The sequence below is a fragment of the Calliopsis andreniformis genome, chromosome 8 (assembly GCF_051401765.1).
Source record: "Calliopsis andreniformis isolate RMS-2024a chromosome 8, iyCalAndr_principal, whole genome shotgun sequence".
Taxonomy (NCBI): Eukaryota; Metazoa; Arthropoda; class Insecta; order Hymenoptera; family Andrenidae; genus Calliopsis; species Calliopsis andreniformis.
Window position 1 is genome coordinate 10,811,889 of NC_135069.1, and position 27,172 is coordinate 10,839,060.

The following is a 27,172-nucleotide window of genomic DNA, read 5'->3' on the forward strand; positions in this document are numbered from 1 at the left end:
TAACTTATCTTTTCCGAATGTGATGTAAAATCTCCGTGAGTCAATCAATCACCGAGTCAGATTCACTGAAATAGATCTGCTTCGCTAATTGTTAATCATACGACACTGCAATTACAGTATGTTTTTATACACACGTTTAAGCACTAAAAAGCGAACAATTTCAGCGCTTAGTCACTAGATATGTGCCCATAATTATGAAAGTGGTCTAAGTCATATATTTCTTGTTTCGAGATATTTAATGAATTGCATTTGCATGAATTAAAATATATTTTTACATTATGCGACCTTTTTATTTAGAATCTTAATAGTCTTGATTGATAGAAATTTATTATGAATATGAAATTTTGTGTGAATTTCGTACGAAAATGTTGTTTTTAACGTTTAAATTGACTTAGACCATTTTCAAAATGAACTGAATGTCTTATAAATGACTTAAAGCAATAAAGAACCATGGGTTTTATTTGAAACAATAACTTTAATGAAATAATTCATGCACATTTATTAATGATTCTAAAAAAGTAATGCATATTTATCCTTTCGAGGTTTTAAGATTTTTAAAATGTTCTTGAAAAACTGGAAGAATGTATGGTAGTAAACACATAATATCTTTATGTTTTTCTTCCGATACTGGTCTAGTGGTGGTGTATAAAAGAAGTAGCTTAATATTTCCGTATATTTTGGATCTTCCTCTTTTAGGTGAAAGATCCAAAACGTGGAATTTAGAATCATCTAAAGAAATGTTATAGAACATTTTATAAGGTTCATTTTTCAAGAATCTCATCCATTGATGTTCCTGCAAACCGACACTTCTGACTTATTATTTCTTGACAAAAAATACTTGTAACTGCATTTTCTCATAGGTCTTTCAAAAGTTCTGGGCCGCCTTTGTTTTATTAATCGTTGATGAACTGTAGTACACAGATATAGATTCTGGGTTTCAAAATCCTTTAGATTCCAGAAATTATCAAAATTAGATTTTCTTTCATTATATTCTACGCGATTTAAACATTTTTTAAATGACCACGCGCCATTTTCAAGTTATGTTTATATAATTTCTTTAAATTTTTGACTTAGACCACTTTCATAATTAACACTAAATGAATTCCATATAATGTTAAAATAACAACCACTATCTAATGGTTCATTTTTTACGATATCGTAAAAATTACATTGAATAAATTTAGTTTAAAATAATGTGGTGTGAAATAACTGATAAACTCATTTTTTTTAAATTTTGACTTAGACCACTTTCATGATTATGGGCACGTATAACAAGTAGCCATATTAGAAGCGTGGGCCTCATTCGATACATTTACCCCAACGATTGCAGAACAAAAATGTAGGCAAGGAAAGTAACAAGTTTAACCAAAGAAGCGTCACGAGGTCGAAATCGATCCGAGTATTCCACTGTGGGTTAACCGAGCTCGATTCTTTTATTGTAGACTAGCGTGTTTAGAAGTTCTTCATAAGCTAATCGATCCGTTTACCATGCCTCAGGAACAAGAGAAAATTGACTCGGTTTTCTGGAACGAAATCGAGCGCGGTAGCCTCTAAACCTTGTCTATAGCTCGCGCATAATCGAACAAAGTTGGCTGTACATCGTCGCGTTTATCAATGAATTTATTTCACAGTCTGAGTACATCGAAAGCAATGAGTGCAAAACGGCAGCAGTGGCGTTCGGTTAAATATGGATGCAACGAGTTAATGAACGCACTTGTACATATTTTATCAGGCTGAGGTTCAAAGTCAAGTTTGAGGATGTTCCTTTATTTACATTCATCGATACAGATTAGAATTCAAGAAGGAAGCTTGAATATCAGCTTGCAGTAAAATATATTAATACATTGACAGTCGGTATTTCGTTGTGTGAAATATTTATGTTAGTATAACTAATAAAGCTATAGTTGAAGCAAGAAAATTGTTTCACACGAATCGTATTATATTAGATATACAATTAAAAACACATAAAAATTTAAAAATCATAAATAGTGCAAGACACATGCGGTTAGTTAATATTTCAAAAAGAACAAAAATTTTAATATTTCATTTATTAAACAGTACTCAGTATTTTGTTCAAATATGACAACTGTTCGAATATTAACTAGTGTAGAAGAATGTTTCGTATAATATATAAATATATACAGAGTGTTTCAGAACTGGCTGTACACACAGAAAAGGGGTGACTGTAGATGAATAAATAAGAGGAAAATGTAGAACATTTTCTGATATTATGCTTCGTTCAATTTTCAATTTTAATCGAGCACAAGTGTACCGAAGTAGAATTTCAAGCATATGATGGGTAAACGAAAAAAGAAGAATGTTTCTAGCTTACGTAGAGACGATCAGTGGTCAGAGAGTCTTCTTATTCTCTGTGCTCCTCAAGCACCCAAAACTGTACCTCCGTATGCTTGTAGTCGATTATAATTCAAACTCAATTTTTTCAAAAACGAAGCATGATATCAAAAAATTGTATTCCAGATGTGTGACTTATTTTTTCATGTAGAATCACCACCTTGCCACTTGTACCGCCAATTTTGGGACATCCTGTATAACAAGTTTAACTTTGCTTCTTATGAACCGTAAGACTATGTACTATGTTTGGAGATATTTCCACGCAAAATACAGAGAAAATTATTCATTTGCACATTTCACCTTTAATAAATGTTGTCATTTAATTATACTCACATCTAACTGTGAAAAGAGCTGTAAAATGTATATAATTTATGCTATCTTTTCTAAATGTGCTATGATAATTAAATTATTAAATAGTTCTTAATATAATATTAAATGCTTTCTTGTACCGAATGTCTGCAACTTTTATTAGGTATCAGTTAAATTAGTGAAAATAATGCAAAAGTTTTCTCGCGAATAAATTGTGTCTACGAGCACTGCACACTAATCAATTAATATACGCTGACACATTGGCCAAGTGACATTTGACACCGGAAATGTTTCATGGTAGAATTATTGACACGATCGATCAGATGTTTATTTTGAACGTCGCTGATTCAGTAAGGCAGCTAAATCTTTCCTTAATCATTCGACTCGGCGCGATACTATGCTGAATAAGCAGCTCTTTAAATGATTATCTTGCATTAGTGACGCTGATTTTCGATATTAAATTTCTATTAGAACTTTAAATTCAAAATTGAGGGTAACCTGCGAGAACCTACTCAAACACAATATTTATTGATTTCGTAATGAATGTTAGCTTCTTAATACAATTTATACTCAGTTTAGATACTAGTGAACTGAGACTTAAATGAGAAGTTTTCATTTTGCTTGAATCAAACATTTTTTTAAGCGATTATAAAATCAATTTTTTAGAAAAGTGACATAATTTAGCAAATTTTTTGGGAAATCAGTTTGAAATTTTCTGCAATGTACAATTATTAAGTACAACTTAACTAGGTTGCAATGAAAAAATCTTATTTTGGAATCTAGGTAATAGTATTTGAGTTTTTTGGGTTTGATAAAATTTTTACTTATCTACTGTCAAAACGATAGTAATAATTATATTAAAATAGTATATCTAGAATTAACGCTCTTTTTATGTAAAAATACTACAAGTTTAAAATTAATTCTTGTTGGTACTTAGGTATCTTAAAATTAAGAATTATGGAGGTGTGTCATTCTTCCAAGAAATCGACGATATTTGGTTCTGTATTTAAAGATAATTTTTAGAGCTTATCTTTAAATCTGCTTGTTTTCATATTAATCATAATAAATTCAATTTTAATTTCAAAAAATTGATAATATTACAGGTAAGGTTTCTATTCAACATATTGTTACTGAAAAAACAATCCTCTTCTGAATTATTAAGATTTCTGAAATTTAGATTTTAAATATTAACACAATATGTGTATAGATGGAACAATATGTTGCATTCAGGAGCTACTTCAAAACTATTATTTGACTTTAGGAGGGAAAACCCTATTCTTCGTGACTGTTATTATATAATTTTTATTCATGTATGAAATCATTGAAAATTAAATAGTCTTATCCACAAAGACTTAAATTTTCAATTTCGCTTTACACGTTGATACTTTTAATTCTTAGCTGTCGTTGACGTGCATGTCATATTATAGCTGCCGTTTTGCATAAGTTCAGTTAATTACGTTGCGTGATTACATCAGAATACGTGAAACTGATACGCACAGTGATACTCCACAAATTGAATATTGAACGAATGTGCGCATTTACAATTAACAAGAGGAAACATTGGAGCATTGAATTGCTTCATGTTTAACTGATCGCGAATATATCAGTTGCCCCTTCGATTAGAAGGGTTTGAATAGAAACTGGCAATGAAAGCGATAACATTGTTATTCGTACTAAACGATCCAAGAAAGAAAATATTAAGTTTTCTATTTGTTGGTAAAGTTTCATAAAAAATGACTCACTGGATCCTTAAAATTTTCCTAATAAAAAGAAGTTCAGATGATATCCTAACCATTAATGATTAAGTAAAAATAGTTTATAGAGTCTAAAAATCGATTGTGATTAAAAATAGTGTAGATAATGTTCTATTTAGATTCATTTTTACCTAGAAAATCTATATTATTTATTAGTACCATGTTTATAAAACTTTAGTGAAAAACAGAAAAACTTCATCATTGTCGAAACCATATTTTGAAATTTTGAAATTTTCTAACAGAAGTATGTTAGAAATAATTCCCATTCAGCTGTTGCGGATAAAATGTTTTCATTTAATGAGAGATTACAGTAATTGGCTATTAAGGATTATGCAAGTAGATGTTGTTTAATTAAATAAAAAGATAAGAAACTTCGGCTACATAGCTTCTAACTATTTCGTGACCGAATTAGCTCTTTTAGAATTTCCCTTCGTTCATGAAGTGAGTTTCTCTCATTTTTCTTGGTGTAACAAGATCATAAAGGTCATCGAGCAAAATGATATCTAATCAAAGTAATTTTATTTCCACAGAAATTAATGCCTACATCGACTGTGATATAACGAAAACCTGTTTCAATGAAACACGAGGGCTTCCAACCACTTCACTATTTTTAACTTCTTCTGCCACCCCTTTTATCTCATTGTAACAGTACCCTTTACTCTTCAGAGACTTCTTCATTATTAAAATCCTCGATTCAGCATATTTCAAGGAAAGGAAAATCGATTCCCGACTTTTAGGCGATTCCAGTCAGACGCGCGAATCTCACGCTTTTATTAATTTGTTGTCCTTGCGTATTCACATCCTCTTTGCTCCTTTCTATCCTGCCCCTTTCGCTCGCTGGCGAGGAGTGTACTACCACTGGCAAATCGATAGTTACACGTCCAGAAATAGACCGACCACAGAACAACTCCCAAGTCGAGGGCGCGTCGAGTTGCAACGTTGTCGTGATTATGCGGGCCCGCCCTGGAAAACTTCCTTTTTACCCTTATGCGTCACCCTTTTTACGTCTGAAGTTAAAAGGAACTGCCCTTTAACGAAACTAGCCACATCGCCCAGAATAGCGTCTTCGATTGAAATGTGGAAGCTTATGGGACCTCGCCCCGATCACGCGCTAATGTTGTCAATGACGTAGACAGATCGATTACCTGGGACAGGGTTGATGCCAGCGACGAATTTATGTTACCCCTTAGATCATAGGCTGTTTTAGATCGTACATATCTCTGAAAGTGGTGCGTGTAAACTGTTTTTTTATCTTTAATTATGATGCAGAGGGTATAATGGAAAATCGTAATCTCTATAAGTGTATTTTGCTATTTTGATCTTAAGCCTTGCACGCCTGACATGATGTACAAGCAAGATTGTATTTTCACTCGTCAAAACTGAACAATAAAAATATCTTTTTCTTTAGTGGAGTTGCATACTTATATGCAATATTGATTCTCGAATAATATTTGAACTAAAGGTCTGGGTTAGGTTTATTTAGGCATCTATTATTAATAAATGTTAAAAAAATTGTTTTCAGTCTGAAAAATTCGATTTTAAAAGGGTTAAAAATATTTTTTAGTCGACAGAAATATTATTTATATTAATATTCACGAGATTAAGGTAAACGTTCTAGTACCTGGACGCTTAAAATATCAAATGTCCCAGTAAGTGGACAACCTTTTTATGTATTTTTACATATATTCCTGACACTTAAATGGTACTTAGTAGCTGGGTATACTACTGTATGACATTATTTTTTGTTTTCTATTAGATACATTAGAATTTAAGTCTAAAATTATATAAAATTAACGTTTGTGTTCAGATACCGAAATATGATCAGCTACTGGGACATTTACCTTATATTTTCTTAGAAATGTATACGAGTATTTGCAGAAGCGTTGATTAAGGTTCTGTAATCATATACTTTTGAAAAGATTACCCCAAAATCATTCCTTCAAAGGGAAAGACAGTGAAATAAATTAAAATATCGCACTCCTGCAAAGGAACTATTAAAAATCAAAGTTTCCAACTTCTGTTTAATTACATAAAGTATTTTCAGACGCATAAATTTACATCATTTTTAATTTTCAATAGACTTTAGTACACTTTCAAATAATTCTTAGCTGAAATATATTATATTCTAAGCAATTTTGCAAATAGAAATTTTCGTTTTGCTCTCCTTAAGAATTTTATGTTTTCGATTTGTGACAGTTGTTTCACGGAAATGTGAAATATTGTAAAGGGTTTTATTGTTGTGATTTGTTTAAAAAAAATCGGCACTGAATTTGAACCAAGTTCGTATGCAATGAAGCATTCAACCCTCGTAAAGGTTAAAAGTAGATAGAGTCAGTGACTGCAAATCACTGCGAGTATTTCCCTAACCCCTAACCCAATGTAGATTTAGATATCCTTCAAGTACCTCAATTTATAGGTCAGTGCACCTTCCATTCACTTATGTTTCGAAGAGATTTAGACTCTATCTTGTAAATTAAAACACGATATAAACACATTGTTTTTTTTAAATTTTAATTTCAATATTATTTTAATAATTCGAAAAATAATAATAATTTTAATTTTATTCTATTAGATTTATTTTCCATGTAGAAGCACTATCTTTTTGCTTGATCCTCCGTTTCTGAAATACATTCTGTATAGTATAGAGTCACACAATGTCTAGTAAAAAATAGTAATTTTTCAAACGGGAAAATTATATAAAAATTACAAACATCATTAAATATTGTTCTTAATCAGCATCATACTAAGCTAAGACCACTCAAATACAATTTTTTCGAAAAGTGGTATTCAGGACATTGAAACATATGAAAAGGTACTGAAAATTTATAAATTAAAGATTTGAATATTAAAAAATTTTTTAAATGAAGATTTGAGAATGTAAAAATTTGAAAACTTAAATGATCTTATTGAGAAAATAATGAAAGAAAGACAAATATGAGATACATTAGGTTGTCTCGAAGTAACTGTAAATAAAAAAGGTCAGGCGAATAACTTCAGGAAACTTCATGTGAATCGTCAAATAAACTTCTTTATTTCTTTGAAGAACAGAAAATAAACTGCGGTAAAGTTTCTTTATAGACATACAGGAACTTTTTGTTATGACCCAAACAGAAAATGTTCACGCAGTAAAAGAATAACAATAAACAACGTGTGCTTTAGAAAAATGTTAGTTTTTTTTAAAATAAACTTTTTACGTCGCATCAGCTGCATCTTGTGCTTCATAATACTTAATTTTCAATAACCATTATAGATGTCAATATTGTATACGTCGCACATGTACCTAAAAAATGACAACTCGAAAAACATAATTTTTGAATTACAGCTATAAATCAGTTCGATAAAACCATTTAATGTAACATATGACTATTTTTTAAGCTAATTATTCAAGTAAGATAACTTTCATTAGGTAAAATTACTCTTTATGTCAATATTATGTATTTACCAAATAATTTTCTCCTAAACTCAACTCATACATAGTTTTTTGTTTTCCCTCAAAAACTGTCACTTTTGTAATACATGCACGATATGTAGATCAAAACCTTGGCGTCTCATATTTCCTCCCTCTTCTCTACTGGGACCCCTAAGTGACCTCCATCTTGTTATGCAGAGGGTTAACGCAACAGAAAGGCAATAAAATATATATGATCGAATATGTGGTTTTTTGGAAGTGCATAGAATATACATATAAAACGAGACGTGGGAGCAATTCCTTCGACGAAAGTAGGTCGCTGTCCGAGATTCAAGGGCTCATTCGATCATTCTCCCCCTGACCTCGCGGACAATTTCAGGTCACACATTTATCGGCCTGTATTCGGCGAAAAGCTCCGCCGAAAGAATGTGGTTGAATGGCGTAACGATAAACCGATTTATTTATCGATTTGCAATTTCGATATATTCGAGTCATGATGATGTTCCAGGGTATTGACAACTTTACTGCGCCAAGGCTGTCTCGAATAAGAATCGACTTTCATATTGTCATGCAAGGAACTTATGATTTTATTGGTTTGAAAATAGTTCGAAACATATTTCTTTTGTTTCCGCATTTTTAAGTGCAAGTAAAGGCAACACACTTAGACTTTAGACTTTAGACTTTAGACCAAGCAAATGAATGCTTTTCTTCTACCACCTTCAGCAGAATTCAGTTATTATGAATGGATATAATCGACAACTGAATGAAAGAGTATTCGTGCTACTTGAATTTTGCTGAAGTGAGGGAAGAACGAGTCTCGATTCGCTTTGTTTAAATATTTAAACGCATCATAAGATATGAACGATTTAGTATTTCGATTGCAGTAATAGTTTTATTCTTATTAGGGGTGGGTAGAAACCTGATTTTTAAATTCTCGAAACTCAAAATTTTATTTAGTTTTAAAAATTGAAGTCTCAATGAAATTTTTGTATAAATCTTTATTGTCTACAATTATACAAAACACAGACAAAAATATTTAAAATGGATTCTTATTCAATGACCCTAACATACAAACTGTTTATAGATCTGATCTACTTCTTTTTTATCGACTATAGTGCTGGATAATTAGAAAAATCGGGAAATACCATCCATGGTTGTGTGATGAAATATTTTTTAAATAATTTCTTTAAATTTGAATACTTGTTTCTTACTTAGGCGTCGAGAGTTTGGAATCCCGAAAAAGTGCAAAGTTTCGAATTCTCAAAACTTGAATCTTCCTTGGGTTTCGAGGTTTCGACGATTTTGAGAAACTCATTCCTAACTTTTGTGTACATTTTTAACGTTACTTATGTACAATGAGTCACTTGAATAATTGCGTTTAATTGGTGTACATGCATACAAGTTGTACAAATTGCTGCAACAATGACTACTTAAAACTCGTGACTTTGAATTTTACTAAATCCCATCATTCTTTTCACACTGATAACTCAAATATAACAAACCTTTTACTGAAAGACATACTAATGATAGTGTTGTAATAAATTAACGATATGTACATACTAATGTATATTTATTATTTACAACGAAGTGACGAAAGCAAAAATGTTTCATTTTTATATTATTTGTGAGTGCAATGAATTTCCACACGATGCATTAAACCACTTAACTCACGACAACAAACGCTAATTAAACGACCTGGTCAGATAATAAGGTTTCATGGTCGCAATATAGATAGTGACTATTTCTAAAACTCGTCACGTCACGAGTTTAACTTTATGTCATCGTGAAGTCATCTATATTAATAATATTATTCGAGGATAAGAAAGTCGTTTAATTTTTAGCTATCAGCTTGATAGTTCTGTTTATATACCTTTGAGTATGCTTAGAATCAGAAATTTTAATTGTTTTTAGTAATGCATTATTTCTCTAATAATAAATACATGTTTAAGGAATTTGGATTCACTGATAAGAGAGCAAGGTTAAAATCTAATGCGTTTAGCTTTGACTATAATTTGCATGTCTTCAGGGTATATTTGATATTTTTTAAAGAGATATCTCGAGTCTGTAGAAATCTATCTAGATATACAAAATGACTTTATATGTTGATGATTATGAAAATTCTCCACATTTTTACTGCAGTTTGTTACTAATAGAAAAACAACATTCTATAATTCGATAATACACCTACCTGTTTGCTATTTTAGAGTTTAATTTCATGTTTAAAACTAGCGTTTTTTAGAAATCTATTCATATTAAATAATTATAAAATTAATATGGTGTTAATTGGAATATAGAAACGAGATGTGATATATTTCCAACTTTCATTATAAAGCCTGTCATGTTTAAATAAAAGCAATAATAAAAATGTATCACGTAGAATCTATCAAACTCCATATCAGTAATTAAAGGTTCAAATGACAGTGTTTTCATGTTCCTTGTAACCTTTTTCTACTCGTTTTATTTTCCATTTTTACTATGCTTATTTGGATCAACATGAATGAGGAATAAAATTTGAAATTAAGATTTTAAAGTTAACATATATTTATCGTAAATATTTGAAATGAATATTGCAAACGCCAAATGCCAATGGCAATCAAAGATAGTCAACGTGTTAACAATACCGAATATGTATATCTTGCAGCTAAACATAACGTGCGTAGTTAAGCTAATTGATCTTTCATGTAAATTCAATAAACAGGGTACTAAAAGTGAGTGTCGTGATTAACATGAAAGAGGCTCGAATTAATGCAGCGAGCTACTCAGAGGACGTACTGGCTAGTATATTGCAGCCTTTACTTACGAATGAAAACGTGAAACACTCGTACATTCTACTAAAGAAAGTGTAAAATTCCTTTTACCCTAGGAAATAGCATTTCCTTTATCTTATCCATAAATTTGCATATGTTGCCACTGTAATGCTGTTATGAAAAATTTCTTCACATCACACGAACTTGCTTCTGAACGTTATAGCGATTTCATACAAGTTGTGTTAATTTCTATGCATTATTTACTGCTATCAAAGCTATTATATTTCGTTAAATTAAAGAATAATTAAAGGGCATTATAATGTTACTAAAAAAGAAAAAAGTTAACATTTGTAGTTTCGAAATAGGAGCATATAAAACAATTCTGATTTATGAAAAATAAATCACTTTCTTAATAATTAATAATATGAAAAGGAAGCCTCAATTTTCTCTATCTTTGTTTTCATTTTATTTTAGCACGTAGAATCGCCTTTTAAAAATTTTGACACTTGTCATCGAACGTCCTCTATGGGTAGTGTATTTTAAATAAATTAATTCGATCTTGAAATACTTCAATTCAATTTATACCACGCTTAAATTTATTTCTAGAATCTACTCCCGTATTTAGATCTTATCAAACCGATGAAATTTCTATTTTTCATATCGCACCTTTCATTTAACGACGTATTGGACATTCGAGCCATTAAATATATTGGTTCGAAAATCGAATTCAGTTATCCTAGACATATCCTTGATTTCAGTGTGAATATCAACGTCAAGGGTCGTTTTAGAAATGATCTTATTTAAAATTAGAATGAAACACAGAATTAAAATTTAATACAGGTAAAAACAGTTTAACTCAAAACTAAATACATCGACCATTGTATCGATTGAGCGAACTACTTAAATCTAGATGCTATCACGTAAAAAATTGAAATTATATATCCTATTTTTTAATCATCATTAATCTTCTACTCGTGTGAATGTCGTAATAAATCTTAAGTACGGTGACGCAGGCCGTGTCAGTCATGTACAGAAGCAAATGCAAATTGTTGTAGCACTTATTACGTTTCCGGTCTACAGATAAGCCAACAACAAGACTGCTGATTCAACTAATTATTCAGAGTTCTATATTTATAAAAACGATGATTAAACCGAGTTCTACGCCGATCGTCGAAAACAGTATTTTTAGTAACAAATTCAAGTATCACGATTACATCAGCGTGATTACATCTGATTATGAGTTTACGGTAAAACTCATTTACATACTGCTTTAAGAACAGCAAAATTAATTTGTCTGAATGGTTTATTAAAGCTTTTTATTGATGTACACAAAGTATTATTTCTGGCAAGAAAGTTGTACAATACTGGCTAAAGAATTTGCTTCTATTTTTAATAGAAAAGTAGGAATAAACCAAAGATATATAATAAAATGTAATTATATTATGAAGATTAATTTTGAGGGCAATATATGTGAATATTTGCATTAATTATTGCTTTTATTCATTATGTATATGTTGATTAAAATAGATGATTTTATTTTAGTTCTTTAGTATAAAACAATGTTTAAGAAAGAGTCAATGCAGAACATAGTGTAAACTTTCTACAAGTGCAAGAAAGTATCAGACAACTCTCCACTTTCGAACAATTAAAAACGTCAAAATAGCATTAATAATTAATCAACATTTCTCTAATTTGTAGAGCAAGATATATATGGATCCATTCATAGATTTTGTAGTTCAAGTTCTGTCCAAAGTTTTTCTATTATAGTTCATATGCAATTAGATTATCATCTTCCTATTATAATTTCATAATTGCTTAAAAAATACAGGCACCAAAGATCAATAGTTTTCGCCACATTTTACAGAATTAATTCTTCACTACGAATACTTGCCTCCAGAAATATTAAACAGTTCTTCTCTCTTGAAATTACAAAGAATATGTCTTCAAAGAATTCTTTTTATATTCCAATCGTCGGTTTAGCAAAATAAAAATAATGAAAATATTGCTACTTTGTCATCTTTGCTCTTAATTCAAGTCTTCAAAAACAGAAAAAATTTGACTCTGTTTTGTAGTCCTTTATTCGATACATTTTTTTTTAAATTAGCTAATATTTTGATTGGCGAATTATAACAAAAATCATATTTCGTTTGGATTAAGATTCTATAATACTTGTGTACATCACTTGGTCGTTCTCTATATTGCTGTGGAATCAAAAAATCCAGATGTTCTTTGACAAGTAAAGGGTACTAACGAAGTCGTACAACATTATATTCGATCAAATAGGATTACTAGTGGGCAATCAATACAATCACGCAATTTATATGTAATTTGAATGACAAACTTGTTATTCTGCAAACACAGGCTTACAGTGTCAAGGTGCAAAGTGAATTTGTAATACTAACAAGCTTTTGGAAAAGTTATAATTGCAAAGTTATAATTTGTAAGACGAGATACGTAATTATTGAAGTAATCATTAAACTATGACTCAGATATTTATTTACTAAAATACAAATTCGAAAATTGAAAACTATAATTTTACTGGTCTCTTGGAAAATTTAAAGTAGATACATTGCAGTACGTTGTGATACACTTCAGAGTATTTTAGAATATTGTTGGAATTTTGTGAAATATAGACTGTTTAAATCACCAGTTTCAAAATTTGCATATTAAGTTTTTAATATATAAATATCGTATTCAATGAATTACTGAAACACTATTAATTGGGCATGAAGTGTTACAGAAAATAGTGTGTTTGGTAAAATTTCATTTATGAACATGCTGTAAGTTAAAAAATATTGAAAATAGACAAACTGGCAACATTAGAAACAGAAAACATTTACTATCTTGAAAATTCTTTTATGTTCAAAAATTACTTTATTTTTAAATTTGAGATTGCAATTAATAATACAATATTTGTAAATCTTTTATAAATTCGATCTATAACAAAATCCTCTAGAAAAATCTGTTTAATATTCCAAATTTTGAAAACATGCAGAAAATTCTGCCTGTTCAAAGTTTTACATAGAAGAATCCCTTTTCCCTTAATTTAGTATTTTGGCAAATTGTGTTCCTACCATAAAAATATACATATTATCAAACACCTATATATTATATTATGTGCTCTGTGATAATGCTTACTACAATAATACAAAACAAGTTATGAATCCTATGCATCACAGTATCAATGCACGTATGAATGCAAATTAAAGTTTTGTTGCAATTGTGCTTTGTTAAGCATTTGCAATGGAGTCAATGAAAGGCACAGACATTCGACGCCAGTGGATTCATTTCAACTCTAGTTAACACACTATACGGTCAGAAGTACGTAGCATTTAAAATAACAACAGCAAATTCCAAGCGACCCTGAAAATGACGTCAAAAGGGAGTCTTTTTATATGATCGGTTTTGCTCGCTTGAAAGTGCAACTTTTCTCTTTGATATTTTCTCCTATCTTTAAACCTAACATAAACTTTTACATGTTCTGCTTATCGTCACAGACTGTACATATTTTTAACGAAAATTTTACATTGTTTATTCATTTTTATATACTATGCTTTTAAACCAGGGGAAACCATGAAGAAAAATGTGAAAGATATCTGCAATTGAGAACAGATCAGTTCGAATCTGGTTCTGTTGAACAGAAATTCTGACGTAGAATACAAAATCTCGGATAAAGTACCTTACATAGGCCAATGTGTTATCTTATCTCACATACATGAGTGGTATGTTGTGCAGAAATCCATTTCACCCTCAGATTTGAAAAGAGTTTCCTTTGTATGCACCCAAATCCAAACTTATCTGTTCCCAGTTACATCTTTTCTGAGCTACCACTGATAGAAGTCTTTGATACTATAAATGGTTCAATAAAGAAATCTATTATCTACAAAATATCTCTTTCTGTAAATATTCTTAAAATATAGTTTTCGTTATTGATGCTTTTGGGTGAAAGTCGTGTTTTTTGGGAAGAAGTTTCCCAATATTTCGGAAGCATTGTAGCTTCAACAGGATTTTGATTGATACGTTGATACTAGTGTGTGTCATGTACAGATCCACTATTTACACAAAGCGAAGTCTTTTTAATTGGTTAGCTGGACTAGATTGGAAAAACTTGAGATTGAGTTTAGATGGTATAACGAGGTGGCTTATATCTTTTTTAACTAGTCAGCTGAACAATTAAAAATTGAAAGGAGGGACTTTGAGATTGGATTTTGATGATAGTTTGTACCTCTGTTGGTTTTATTAAATGAAACTTTAATAAATAAAATTTTTAGACGAAATTTCTGAAAAAGTGTACCTTAGATTAAAGAACTATCTTCGCTTCGTCGAAAAGAATCCTGTGTTCTGTTGTCTTCTGGTTTCTTGTAACAGCAGTTGAATACATCTTAATTAAATGCATTTCTTCTGTTCCCTGAGTCGAGTACCATAAAAATAAAAATCTAAAGAAAATCGCAAATTTTATTCGTAAACCACACTCAGGTTAATGATATTAAAACTTTAATATTTAAAACTGTTCTCTAAGAAACAGCTCTTCTCTGAATCAGATCTCGACTGAAAGTCACTTAAATCGTTCACTCACTTTCTCAAAATGTTAAGATAATGGTATTCAGAACCTACAAATCTAAATCAGTACTAAAAGACAGACAACATTTGAATTTTTTCATCTTCTTGACTAACATAAATAAAATAACTGATAGAAAGTTTGCAATAAAATATACCTAATATTAGCAATAAACGAGAAATAAAATTGACTAATCAAGGATATTTAATTTTTGTTTCAGGCATTGTTATACCTGATACATTTGCTGGACCCGATTGTTAAGGGCGACTATGTTATCGCTTATTTCCACACGTTAACAACTAGCAACAACTATCCCAGCTTGCACTGGTTGCGCGAAGTGTACAACGTGCTTCCCTACAAGTGAGATTCAATTTTTATTCACATAATTCGAATCAGTTCAGATTATTGACCGCTTAAAAAGAATTCTACATTGTACTTCATAAAATGCAAACATGTAACTGCATAGTTTTGTATGACAGACTTTATTGAAGATTATGTGATTACATTCGCTCTGATAAACTCATTAGTTCACTCTTGTTTTTCTAACAATGTCACAGGCATGATAATTTGATTGTAATTGAACTAGAAGCTAATTTACTCAATACAGTTTTTATTGCACTGAACCATGAAGATATTTGAAATTTTAATGTACAATTAGCAAATGTTTACCATAGCCTGACTGTATTCAATGATATGTTACTGAGGACAAACAACATTCTATCTATTCAGTGTCATGACTACAAAAACAGAGATTTATGCGATAGAACATGGAGCTGATGCAATGTATATCGAAATTACAACTAGACATTTGATTCAAGTTAAAAATTTCACAAAAATTTCTTAGACATACTATTCTAGAAATGTAGTGTCTCTATTAATTTCATGAATTATTAAACTCTACATTAATTGCTGTACTGTCATTTTTTACTGACAATTATATGATCGAAAAACTTTGTTTGCAGATATAAGAAGAACCTTAAACACTTCTACATTATTCATCCAACGTTTTGGACCAAGGTTAGTACTCACGACACTGTTGTACGAAACTACTATGATGGCAATTGCCTCTGATTCATTTAAAAACTAGAAAGTGATAAATGTAAATATTTTTGCCTATATTTAACACTGAAACTACCACACTGGCCTAATGACTGTTATAATTTCTGCATATGAACATTTTATTCTGTAAACACTCTGCATAAGTGATCGTTGCTCGTATGAATTATGTATTTTGTCGAAGACCTGCAATTTTAGCACTTCGATAAAAGTAGATACACATTAATCTCTTAGTTTTAGTGTTAAACGATTCTATGAAAGATAAATAGCAATTAACCAGACTGTATTTAATTATTACTATTTTAAAATAATTATTATTATTACTAATTATCAGTTGAAGTCGAGACATTGTATTCCATTTCTTGATCCCTTTTGCTGAATATCACGTTCTTGACATTATCTCTGTAAGATAAAACAATGTTCTTAAATCAATCTAAATTGCGATGACGTGTTTTCATACTTTATCCTAAAAGTCTTACCAGCTGCTTCTGGTTCAACAAATATAACTCATGACACGTGTAGCTTCGATTAAGGAAGTGTTTTGCAATTAATTACGAAGAAAAAATAGTATCGTAATTTCTGTTAGTCGGCGTGAGATGGAGAGCAACATTAAGATTCTAGCATTCAAACTCAATTTATGGCATAATCCGTTTCACAGTAGATTTTTTTAATGCGATCTTATCATTCTAGAATTTCAATGTTTCAAGATGCTTCCAAGGAGATTAGGAATTCTTTGAGTGTCGATGAAGCCTGGTTCTAAGACGCAAAAGCGTTTCGAGTAAACGCTGCGATTGCATTTCCCACGTTTATGCCCCAGAGCGAACTCACAATCCGCGTGTACGATCGTATCGAATCTCTTGACCTTCTGGTAGTCAATTAGCAAATATGTTTTCGCGCTGCGACTCGCAAATCTGCAGTCGGTTCCAAACTAATGACGGTATATCAGATTAATGCAACTCTGTGCTCGTTCTTGACTGATAAAGATAATTACTGTGTTGTTTGGAAATATATTGAAACTTTTGGTTTCAAAGATAAAGTTGAGTAGTTTTATCTGCTCGCGATCTTTCTTAGATAAATGTGGCATTAGATATTATGCTGTATGCATGGCAGAAAATTATGAGCATTGTTCTTTCAATTGAAATCTCATAAAATATAAACTGTCTTCGTTTTGAGTGGAATGTTTAAATCTAACTGGTTTGTTTAATATTACAGATGATGACGTGGTGGTTCACAACATTTATGGCTCCTGCCATCAAACAGAAAGTTCACAATTTACACGGTGTGGAATATCTTTATGAAGTTATGTCTCCCGAACAGTTAGAAATTCCAGCATATATCACGGAATATGATATGACGGTAAGAAATGATCTTTAATTTTTACATAATTTATGAGTTTCCTGCCGAGTGCAGAGATTTTTTCAGAAAGAAGGAACAAGTTATATTAAGGGCTAATGTTTAATATAATATTTTAATTATTACCTCTTGTGCTACACTCTTGCATGTACTCCTACATTGAAAATATTGTTCGTCAATGTCAATATTATAAGAAATATTTGTTGTATTATTAATCCTTACAATTTTTCAAAATATCTACTCTTACATATCTTTTTTGAGATTGCAGAATTTGGCAAATAATAATAAGCATAGATTCAATAAAAATTGATAATAATTATGTTTAATTTATTTTCATTGATATTTTAGTTTCTTCACTGTTTGTGCTTTTTCAGCTGATCCTACGACATTCAAACTTACGTTTCGCTTTCCTATCTCTTTCGTCGTCTACGTGTCATCAAAATTTACTTATTTAATCTGCTGACTGAGTATGGATTTTTGTGCATAGTCACAAATACTTACCTAAATATCTAATGAATCAATCTCTAATTTTGAGCTCTATTTATTTATAAAGTACATAACCACTTGCGACTGAAATAATTATCATTTGTTCTCATATAAAAAAATCTATCATCATCCATAACTCCTATCTCTCCTAATAGTACTGTATTTATGCATGAACTTTTGTATTCAATTCGTTATATCCTGAAAGCATTTCAAAATACCAGAATTAGCGATTTATATGCTTAAAATTCTAGTAGTCTTTAAAAATCGTACTTTCTTGTAAAATTTTACAAAATATCAATATTGCAATTGAATCGGTGGTTTACAGAAAAGAATAAAGACCAAAAATCAAAAATTGGGATTTCGATGCTAATGATATATTGAAGCCTTGCCTTATTTATCAGTGTCAAAAAAGGAACAAAAGTAGTCTCTAAAGGGACTAGATAAATATCTAGATAAATCATACCATAAAATTTGCATTGGATTGAAAAGAAAAAATAAATCGAAGAATAATTATTTTCTTCTTTAGACAGTTATCGTGGTCTTAAACATGAAACTACAAATTCAATTGTTTTTTAACACGTTGACTACCATGCTAAATTCGTTAAAAATTCTATGATTTTGACTTTAACTCCAACTTGAAAGAAAAAGTATTTTCTTATTTAATTATTAATTTATTTTTGTATTTATTCTACAGTGTTCTTCTGCTAGTTAGCTGTCGCTATAATTTTTTGTTAATGAATGATAATGCATAACTATGTACGCTAATGTTACCCACAATAATGTGTATGTTATCAGCCATGTATGTCATCCATGTATGTTAAAAAGTATCTATTTACACTTTGTATGTATGTTATTCGAAGTATCTAGAATAAGATAGCAGTGAAACATAAGAATAATACATATAATTTAACACACAGAAAACAAAGAATAATTCTCAAAATATAGAGTTGTATTACAAAACGATATTCAGGATCGTTTCATGAGGTAAATAAAGTATACGTATTCTTCGTATTCATAAAGTTATGTCTACACTGAGGCAACAATGAGTAACGTTTTGTCGTCTCTTGTGTAAAAAAATAAAAAAAAATGAGGGACACTTTTAGAATATAGATTCTAGACACAAAGACAATAGGAAGTTCAAATGCACATTTTAAAATGTAAGAAGAGGTGACAGAATGTTACTCATTGTTGCCACAGTGTAGGCATATCTTAACAGTATAATTGAAGTCAGGCGCAATTAATTACAAAAAGTATTTTAATTTCTTGGCAATAAAAAAACACTTCGTGAGTTACCTAACTATTAAATGTTTCAGATAAATGGCATGAGGTATTATCAACCAGATACAATCCCTTCATCGCCATCGACGTCAACGTAACTCCCGAAAGAGATTCGATTCCCAGTCAGCGAAGCACTGAACAGAACAAAGTCGGAACGACTGGTTCACGGGATGATGGTACGGTTATATTCGCACGTGTTCTTTAACTGACCATCGGTGTACTGCTTTTGCATAAGAGCTCTGCGCGCGTGCGCACCACGCGATATCTCATTCTGCCGATTTTTGGAGAACAATGGGACGAAGAACAAGACTGCTCTTTGGACACGTGTGCCACCGCAATTGGATGGTTCCACCAGAACTACTGTGACAGCTCATCGTCGCTTTGCCGAAGTGCCTCGTGATGGATGGAACGCGAAGAGAAGAGAACGTCGATGCTTCGTACGACAGATGTTAATTATACTAATCGTTGAAGAATCAAGAAACCACTGCCCACATGTTTCTCAACGCAAATCGCGCGCTTTACAGAGAGAACCAAGTTCTCGGTCAGATGATTTGGCCATATGTTGATCGGTGCTGGACAATCTTACGCTCAGATGCTCTATTGAAGGCGCAGACAAGGAAACTAGAAAGATCGATCTTTGAGAAAGAGGAAATTGTTATTCGGTAAAAACGAATATCGGCTGCCAAAACACCAATAATCAGTATTCTCGTCATTGTGTTGTCACCACATAGGGACAGGCCTTGTAAATACCACGCTGTTCGTCGTTTCCGTGAGAAGGGCGGACACGACAGACGGAAAGAATGAACAGCGAATTAGAGTAAATGATGGCTTAACACAAACTGTTGATCGCTTTCTGTTATTTTCTTATCCATCGTTATACAGTGAAGAGCGTGTATTTGATTATTGTATATCCTATCAATATTTTATTATGTAATGTCATTAATGAATAAGTCGCGCTTGCTGGCGCGGTATTTTCGATATACGAAACGATATAACGTATGACTCCTCGATTAAAGGAGATAGAGAGCGACTGGTTCCTTCCGTGGCGCTACGGCTTCGGTAGTTTAGCGTGAATTACTTTCACAGGATTATATCTTTCGACTCGCTGTGGAAAACTGAGTAACGTTAAGCACGTGTGTTTGCGATTATCGGCGATGAATCGACTCAGCGTTTCATCATAACCAGGAATCATAATATGGAACACGAAGAATTGAAGCAGTATGTAGTTATTACAATATTGTGGCTGGCATAACATCAAATGAAGGAATTGGTAGGTCAAATTACTTGTTAATTCTAAAGGAGTCTGGATGAGCAACACTGATGTCCAATTCAATCCATAATACATTAACCTCACTTTTGAAGCAAGAAGTCTAAACAATTAATTTTAAACGTTGAATAACTTGACGGGTTCAGTTGGTTAGAATTTTTCAACCTTTTCGGACTTGTGGCTCTCTTCTATTATCGGAGATCTTTATCTCTTCCTTTCTTTTTCGTGTCCCCATCTTCCTTTTTTTCACATAACTTCGAAAGTTCAGTGTTAGAACCCCCAGAGAGCCATATGACCACCATTGAGAAACCCTGCGTTAAACACATCTCAATTACCTAAAAAATATTGTACGCTGCTGTCACAAATATATCACTAAGTTGTGGTTAGACTGATGATTTATTTGTGGCGATAAAACATAACATTTTTCCATTACTTATGTATCGAAATTATTGTATTGCATATACAGAGAAATTTTTATTATATTTTCAAGAAACTAAATATCTACTTTTCACTGAATACGAATCGATCTATAACCGATAGCATAAATTGAAATTCCCTAATAATAGATCAACTCAGTGTTGTCTTTGTTTGCCATCGTCCAAACAGTTCACAGTTTTTTGAATAAGTCTCAAAGTATTATGATCAACTCTCATTAAGTATTAACAGCAATGAATCTGAACAAATAACGTTGATATTCATCACCGATGCGCATAAGCGAAATCTTAAGATATTATGCGGCCGAGGTCGTAATCGCAGTACGTTCAATTCTAGATTAGATGAAGCAATAAACTTAAGAGCTTTCTCGCGGCACACATATACACACGCATATGTGTGTGTGCATACACACGCGTATATTTCGGGAGAGAGAATCGTTATACTCATTGTTAAGCATTTTTAGCGATTAAAGGTGAGGAACAGAGTTGATATACGTGTTAACTACGTCGGTTAGCCCATTTCTCTCGTTTTCGCGCATCACAGTCACTATGTAATTCTCATATTCCATTGTAAGCCAGCTTTTTCCGTATAACAAAAGAGATGAGTTGTTTACTAACTTACTAACTAGCGAAATGTAATGGGTTAATTGATTGTACTTTGAACAGAGATATGTATGTACTACGTAACTTTAATTTTAAATAACTCGAGTATTTTTGATCGTTGAAATGCCTATTTCTATTATTTTTTATTGTGTTAATTATATTATGTTAGAATATATTAGTGAAATATTTATTGTAAAGATGGAATATAACGTTTTGTTAACAAAGTGAAGGAATAAGAGTTCACTTAAACTAAAAAAACTTGTCCAACCCTGTTTGTTTCTTTTCCTGTATCGAAAGGCACTATCGAAGGCATTAATATGGAGAACTACTGTGACATTAATGGGAGGAGGAAGGGCTCTAAGAAAATTTGGATAAGAGTGTAATAAATTTAAGCATCTGAACTCAAATTATTATAAATTCGTTAAAAAACATATTTCCAAAGGTATTCGTTCCATAAAATTGTAAAAAAGGTTAAGAAATATAATTCATTATTTTCTATAATAGAACTTAAAGAAATGTATCTTAAGCTAGTCTGAACCCCTTGCACATTAAACTGGCTCACCATGGCACCATCCATTTTATTAGAGCCTTCCTCCATACTATACCTTCAACATTACCTAATAAAAACGCATGGAGGAGTTTCTTCGATTTACTGCGTATTAGTTGCTCCGAATTCCTTTCGACCAACGTTGCACGAATCGCGAGTACTTCAACGAAACTTGATGCGTTGAACCATGCGTTGCTCGTGTGAATTTGAACATTTTACGTTTAATGACCTCGCTGTCCGTCCCTGACAATCGTTTATTAGTAGGTAGTAAATTGTCGCATAAGGTATTGTCCAAGTATCACCATCGTCGTCATCCATACCTTAACACACGCAGCTCGCCTTTAACTATATTCTACAATTGAATTGATGAGTTGAAGAACAGATCAAGTCCAGAATTAACCATTTTCAAATAATCTCAAAACTATATCTGGACCCCAGAGTCAGTGCATTGAGTCATACAGAAAACAAGTAAACTTAATATACTCTGGCATTGAGGTCTAGATATGCGGAAAGGAACAGAACTGCACGTTAGGATCAAATATCTTAAAATGTGGTGTTTAGATTTGTTCTGTTTTTCAACTTATCAATTCAATTCCTGAAATTATAAAATGAAAAGTCAGCAAGATAGTATTCATACAGGATCGGCACATCAAAAGCAGGCGATTAAATAACGCGTTAGGACGTGGACAAAAAGTAGTGTGCTAAGAATGGATTTGTATTCTATGGAGACCACTCGTCCAAAGAAGTTTGCTGAAATAAACGTTTCACGTTTCGTTACTATTTTGGTAGAGCCAAAACAAGTCTGCAGAATACAGATAGTTTGGAAATAAAGCTTACAGAGAATTCCAGCAGGTTGGGCAACTAAAATGTTCTTCTTATTTGGGTTATGTAATTATGCTGGAAAATTTTGGTCATACAACATAGGTGGATGTCGGATGTAAGGCGAGGATTGTGACAATACACAATTATGCGTGCTTAGATGAGCCTAAGGTACTATGTACTGCTTTTTAAAGTCCTAATGGAGTTGATTCGAACGTTTTAATGTGATGTGATTTAAACTGAATTTTCTTTAAGCATCACAAAAAGACTATATGAAAGTTCCTAAAATTGCTTAATTTATTCTGACGTTACTGCTATCAAGGAAATGGCTCTTGAAATTCTGTTACGATACTTCTTTTTAACAGCAGTGTTATTTTTAAATTATAATTGGATTAGGAATATAGCCTAGTTATAAAATTAATCAAATGCCAAAATGAACAGGTTTGGGGCACTGAACAAATAAAAACAAAAACATTAAAAATATTAGAAGATGGGGGCTTCAGCTTCTTGTAGGACCATGATTTGTTGTTATTTGTTTATATGATGCGGCATTTCCACTCGATGCCTCAATTTACCACGTTGTATTTCTAGTCCAACTGTACAATGGAGTTGACGAAATCAGAAACGGTATCGTGGCACATTTTTATTCAAACAGAAAATACAATAGAACTACAAAATGATATAGAAAAATATTTTTAAAAAAGATTAGAGTCTGTCTATTTTTGTAATCATCATTAATTGCTAAATTTTATTTATTTAAAATGCACAAATAGAAACATACGAAGTCACTCCATGCATCAAAGATTGCAGGGACAATTTTAAATCTAAAAATTTAAATTTTATACTTTCTAGTAGCAATAAAACATCAAATTGAAATGATGTACCAATTACACTAGGACTCTAAAAAAGGCATTCAAGCATTAGGCTTTTTGCATAGAAGGTAATTTAGAGCTTTGAAACCAAATCAATCGCTGTTAAATTCCTTCATTGTTAGAAGCTGCAAACGAAGGCAGCCAAACCAAATGAAAAGTGCTTGTAAAACTGTGTGACGATAGTTTTTATCGATGCCAATTACTTTAGAATTTCGAAATCACGTTTACTTTCCGAACTTTTCTCGTCGTACACGTACGGCCTTAAGTGAAATAATACAATAACATTATTTTCCTACGAGTTCAAAATGAATTTCCATCATTATTTGGTGTCATTACATCGTAACACTTTGATTACAGCATGGATGAAATACAGGGTGCTTTACCAACGAGAAAGCAATTTCTCATTGAAAAAGTGGTAGGAGAGTATAAAGTAAGCTTTTTTCTAAACTACAAAAAATCGGCTTTAAAAATACGTGAAGAGTATCTGTTCTTCGGTTTAGTATATCTTTTTAGAGGAATATTATACAAACTTTAAATTATAGTTAAAATTACACTTTTTATAAAAAATCAACCATCTATTTGTATGCTACTCTTAATTCAAAGTAAACTTTTTTGAAAATTTTGAAAAATTAATGTTACGTTACTATACAAGAATTTCGTGCAGGAGATACTAAATTTCACCTGGTAGCTGTAATTCCATTAGCAAAACTGATTTGTAATACTGCTTAGAAAATTTACAAGTTTTTTAATTAATTTCTATAAATTATTCGTGGACATTTTTTACACCGAAAAAAAGAATAAGGTGGTACAAATACTATCACTACATAAGCTCAGAATTAATTGCATTATTAATATTTTCATAATTGACTTCACGAAAAACGATACAAATAATATTGAAATTTCTTAACAGACTTCAACATAAAACAGAAATCTTCAATACGAAATCGTATCACGTATTTTTAAAAACGAATTTTTCCGAGAACGAAGTCTGGTACCAAGAATTTTTTATGTATTTCTTTGTTATACTTTGTAGAATAACCTTCTTTATACTTGCTCGCTTATAACAAAATATTATTGTATACCTAAACTAAATCTAATCAAATGGTGCGAGGATAAATTCTATAAATCAGTGCTGTTCAGCCGAAGCATTTCCCCCTTTTTTTTTATCACATATAGATAATCATTGTGAAATTTCCATAATCTATATCACGTTACGCCAATGAGTTCTATGCAAAACACGTAGCGTGAACAACGCTCAAGCTGGGCAGCACTGATACTTCTACAAAAAATGAATGATGTATAACCAAATTGTTTAAACTAGAACGATGAATAAATTGTTGAGAATCTCCATGAGAGAGCTAAAAAAGTTTTACCAATCGAACTGTTATTATTAGACGTAAACGTTGTTATCGAAAATGAGTGTTTTAAGAGGACTATGTACGCGATTGAAAGCAAATAAGAAATATTTTACCAAATGTTACATTAGTTACTAACTGTTTTCGCTTGCTAAGTGAATTATAGTTATCATGTTGCCGTTTTAATTCACGTTTATACAGCATCGTGTGTATCTGTATGTCTGTTGCCTTTCCTTCGACAACTGTTGATTACCTCGCAGCGGAGAAAAGGGGTATTTGCGTTTTTATAGGTGACATTTTTATAAACAAAAGAGCACGTCGTCGCGGTGATGATTTCTCTATAGACGAGAGCGCAAGTTTCGGAAACTACACGTGTATTATGTATGTATACGTGTGTACTACGATATTACGATTAATTGTTGTAATTGTTGTCGTGATGGTATAGATTCTAATTAATCGAAGTATATTTTTCTCTCGTGGCTGACGCACGGGTTCTAACAGGTGCACATACCTCGCCCTTTCATCTGTTTCTTTTTTTTCCTTTTTTTTTATAGATGGAGCAATAAACTTATTATTTCAACAAGAACCGCTGTCTCATTTTTGGTTCTCCGTGATTCGCACCAGTCAAGGAAAGAAGGACAAACTGGACGTCCGTTACAAGGTAAACAAAGTCAGTTTGAACATTTAGTATTCGGATAGCCGTGGGATTTGATCGTTCGAGCAAGTTTGAAAGAATGCGATCCTTTGGAAAGATACATATGAATGATTCCTTTGAATGGTTCCTCATTATTTGAGAAATAATTTACTCGTGGAAGGAAGTCCCAAACTATCCACTTACTGGAACATTCGTATCTTTTTATACTATTTTAGGAGAAAGTAGTGGAAGAAGAGGTTATTTTGAACTAATCAGAGATTTTTGGTATACAGTATTTGCGGAATAATAAAGTTTCGAGTGCATTTCTAATTGCAGGATCTACTGTGCATAGAAATTAAGTATTTGTAATTCGTCAAGTATTTTTTATGAGAATATATAACTATTAATATAGAATGTAAGATAGGGGCAGAATTTGATTATCATTTATGATTTCTAATAGTGGATGAAAATTGTCTTTAATAATAGCATTTAAATTGTTAAAATGACAAATTAATCAGTCAACTGTGAGTTGTAAGCTGCTAAAAATGATTGGTTTCATAAAATTGATCACATAATGCAATCTTTTTACAGAGTATGGGAAAATGCAAATAATTTTTAAAAGTTGTAACTCTTTTTCTACACAAAATTTAATTTATAAGAAAACATGAAGAATCATGTTTCTCTTTAATAGTATAGAAAATTAATGGATACAAGTTTCTTTAAATATTTTTAAGGAAACTAAGAATTGAAGCTTCTTCATTTTAATCTGGATTCTTAATCTAGAAATCTAAAAACAAATGATTTCATTGGTATGTAGGAGATAGTTACACAATTCTTATATTTTCATTCTGTTTAAATCGACGAGTAATTTAAAACGTGGCTATTAGTACGAAGAAATTCGATTTCTGCGTTTAAAGGAGGAATTTCTTTTTCTCTTGGTAAGAAATCGATTTCTTCTAAATTTTTCATTAATAAAACTATATGATACATTGTAAAATAGCCTTTTATTTTCTGAAAATATTTTCTGAAAAGATCGTTTTACATGTTTGGTTTCAACTATTACAAAGAGGTACTGGAATACTGTAAGTAGTTCAGCAGTAATTCATTCTAGTCGATAAGAGGATTTTATTATCTGGAAACAGAGACCACGCCAAACAGACATCCGAAGAAACAGCGACATTTATCCAAAGTTATCTTATCGGTGGTGATATTTATAGCGGCAAAAAGTCACCTGAACACAAAATAAAATGAGAATCTAAGTTAACATTCGAAGTGAAAGCCATACCTGTGCCACACGCTACTTGTTTATAAAATAATAATTTTATAGTTTATGTAGGTG

General features: G+C 31.5%; 1 protein-coding gene across 2 annotated transcripts in view; it reads left to right on the top strand.

Annotated features, from left to right (window-relative positions):
- Positions 1 to 25,785, top strand: part of Gdap2 (ganglioside induced differentiation associated protein 2) — a 100,694-nt gene extending 74,909 nt beyond the window's left edge. For both annotated transcript variants that reach the window (XM_076382904.1, XM_076382905.1), the window contains exons 9-12: positions 15,350 to 15,489; positions 16,092 to 16,146; positions 17,398 to 17,541; positions 19,338 to 25,785. In XM_076382904.1, the coding sequence (XP_076239019.1) occupies positions 15,350 to 15,489; positions 16,092 to 16,146; positions 17,398 to 17,541; positions 19,338 to 19,400 (402 nt within the window). In that variant the 3' untranslated portion in view covers positions 19,401 to 25,785. The remainder of the gene's footprint in view (positions 1 to 15,349; positions 15,490 to 16,091; positions 16,147 to 17,397; positions 17,542 to 19,337) is intronic.
- The last annotated feature ends 1,387 nt before the right edge of the window (positions 25,786 to 27,172 follow it).